Below are 2990 nucleotides of genomic sequence, written 5' to 3'. Positions count from 1 at the left end.
TTATGCATTATTATTTGTACATTTGTCCAAAAGCAATCAAAATGACTTCTTTGGGCAATCTAGTGTTAATATGTTAATTTTTCGAGACAGCTCGCAGGACTGACGATAGAAACGAGATGCTTCGCGCAATCGAACGTTAGAAATGTTCAATAAATAATTTAGTTAAATAGAATAGGGATGAGGAGAATTTTCATTAAATCTAATCGAGCATTTGGTATGTTCTTCTTTTACAAGAATACGAATCTAACGATAGATCATCACGATTGCCGGAGCACCGTGCGTTTACATGAAAGGGTGAATGGTGCTGGCTGGAGAACGCGAGAATAGTGAATAGGGTTGAAGTAGAATAAGAATTCTCCTATTCAGACGTTTACAAAGAGCTGCAAGAATAGATTCTCTTGATTTATTTTAACCATCGATTTTATCATTATTTCATATTACGTAATCTGAAATAACGAAAATAATGACTTCGACACACGAGGGAACTCCGTTTGTTGATCTGAAATACAAACTATTTAATATTCTGTTTAAACAAATGAAGTTCCATCGCCTCATCTTCACAGCAGAAATCTCTTGAATTCTTCCAATCGACTCGACGATTTTCGATCATTTTTTTTTTTTAACTTTTCTTCGACAGTTCCTGGAAGAAAGCTTCGATAGGCAGAGTGGGCTCGTCGGTAGGTATTTTAAAGTGCGACGCGACTACTCGACTCTCCGGCGAGACGGCCTTAAACATCCCCGGCTTATCGTACAGCGCCGAAGCAGAACTGGTAAGATCCGCGACGCTCTGCGAAGCTTTCGCGAACAATTCCTCGTCCTCGGACCTAATCTCGAACGTGGTCCCAGTTTCTTGTTTCTCCTCGCCGCGTAACGTCGTTTCCTCAGTGTTCACTGTGGAATACTGTTCCGTGATTCCTTCCCTCAGCTGGCTCTCGTCCTCGTTCTTAGACGTGCTGGCGACCGGTTGCTGTCCAGTTTCACCGTGAAAACTCGTTCCGTTCTCGCTCTCGTCAGACTTGACAGAACCACTACTACTGGTAGACGCTTCCTCCCTTTCAACAGGAATCTCGTTAGCAACGACTTTGGTCGTGCCCGTTGTCGTGACCGACGAATAGAAACTGGTTTCCTCCGCAGCCATTTCAGTCGCCTCTGTTTCCTTTCTCTCGGGGTAGACGACGGTCGAGCTTTGCACGGGTAATCTGCTCTTCATCACAGGCCGTCGTCTCACCGACGAAGAGAAGACGTTCTCAGGCCTGGCAGTGCTCGGTTTATCGTTGTCATAATTACTCTGAGACCGACCAGGACTACCAGTCGTCGCGGTTATCCTGCTCCTGTACACGTTCCCGTTGATGGGTCTCCTCTTGGGTACAAAACGACTCCTCTCGGTGGTAGAATAGCTGCCATCTTCGCCCACAAGTTCCTGATCCTTAGGCGTCAAAGGACTCGTAGTCGACGTCCTGTAATTTATCCTCGATACGTATTTATATCTACCGGTAGTCTCCCTCGCTTCACCATTTTGAAGCTGTTGGTTCTTTGTACCGGAGCCTCTCTGTTTCGTCACTGGAGCGCCCGACGCCTCCGTCGTCGAGATCTGAGATAATCTACTCTTGTAGTCCAACCGACTCTTGTAGTCCTTGATGCTAAACCGCGGCCTGGTAGCGTTCCCGTACCTGATTGGTCGGATCTTCTGGGATCTGCTTGTAGACGAGCTGAGAGTAGCCTGCGTGGTCGACTGCGTGGTCGTCGCGACGGTCGTCACGGGACTCGAATCACCTTCGGTGCTCGCGGTCGAAGAAGAAGACGTCCTGTCTAAGTAATTGCCGTCGGTCTTAGCAAACAAATCCTCCAGGGGAATGTTAGTGGCTACAGAACCTTGAGTGTCGTAGCTCTCGCCAGTTGGCTGCTCCGAGGGTCTCGTCCTCGTCAGTTCGGTATAATATTCTATAGGAACGGACTGCGTACTGTCTTCCTCGTTTCCGGTCCTCTCTGAATTATACTCGAACTGATTAGGCTGGCTCGTTGCGAACTGTTGATATTCGTTGTTGTACTGTTGGATAGACTCTGTGGGAGTTCTGTAAGTGTTCACGGGAGTGTGAACGATCTCGGTGACGATTTCAGCTTCGAAGGGTTCGCCGGGGTTCACTCTGTTCCGGTGACCTGGTCGCTTTCGTATGTTAGCTTTTTTCTCGGTCACTACTTCGTCGTATGTCTGCGTCGGTTTTATGCGTCTCCTCTTTGGAGCGTCGATCTGCGGTTCTTCCGGTTTGTCGTACTTCAGGAAGTCAGGGACAGTGGCCGACTCCGGCTCAGCCGTGGTTGTCGTCGGTCTTCGTCTACGTAACGGGGCACCCGGTCTTCGTGTTCTCGCCTTTTGCGTACTGATCGTTGCCAGCGTCGCGGTTTCCTGTGTAGTAGTTTGAAGCGACACTTCTTCCGCGTGTAACGTTATTGGAAGTGATGTTTCTGGAAGCTGTATCGGTGCTTCCGTCGGCGTCGGCTCGTAGCTGCTGGTGGTCGGTTTCCGTCTTCTATATTGATCGCGGCCAGGCTTGTACGGCCTCTGAGGACGTAAATCTACTGGCTGCTCTCGGTAATTGAGCTGCTCTTGCTGATTCTTTGACTGATCCTCACTATGGCTAGTCGGGCTCGTAGAGATCGCGTACTCCGCTTGGGTTACCTGAAATCAATCGGCCAGACTTTGCTTAAACTGATCGAAACCAACTTTGATGCGATTAAATTACTCCCTCGTTGTGCTCGATAATTAATTACCGGTGTGCGCTCGTACTTTGGACTTCAAGGTCGGTATGGATACACCAGAAACCTCTTACAGAATGTTAAGTAGATTTTAAATACAGGCGATTCGCTAATCTTTTTTATACAGTTAGTAACATTAAACGGTACGACGAAGTGCATAAATATTTTTATACGTTTCAAAATTGAATAACTTTTTTAATATTGGGTTAGATGACTTGACGTGAAGTTATGAGAAA

General features: G+C 47.3%; 1 protein-coding gene across 2 annotated transcripts in view; it reads right to left on the bottom strand.

Moving 5' to 3' along the window:
* Positions 1-6: 6 nt before the first annotated feature.
* Positions 7-2990, bottom strand: part of LOC108623876 (uncharacterized protein KIAA1211 homolog) — an 11095-nt gene continuing 8111 nt past the window's right edge. For both annotated transcript variants that reach the window (XM_026812643.1, XM_018022720.2), the window contains exon 4: positions 7-2677. In XM_026812643.1, coding sequence (XP_026668444.1) covers positions 620-2677 — 2058 coding nt within the window. In that variant the 3' untranslated portion in view covers positions 7-619. The remainder of the gene's footprint in view (positions 2678-2990) is intronic.

This window comes from Ceratina calcarata, unplaced genomic scaffold, assembly GCF_001652005.2.
Source record: "Ceratina calcarata isolate Rehan_Ccalc_2016 unplaced genomic scaffold, ASM165200v1 scaffold293.2, whole genome shotgun sequence".
In the NCBI taxonomy this organism is placed as follows: domain Eukaryota; kingdom Metazoa; phylum Arthropoda; class Insecta; order Hymenoptera; family Apidae; genus Ceratina; species Ceratina calcarata.
This window is presented reverse-complemented; position numbering and strand designations above follow the sequence as displayed.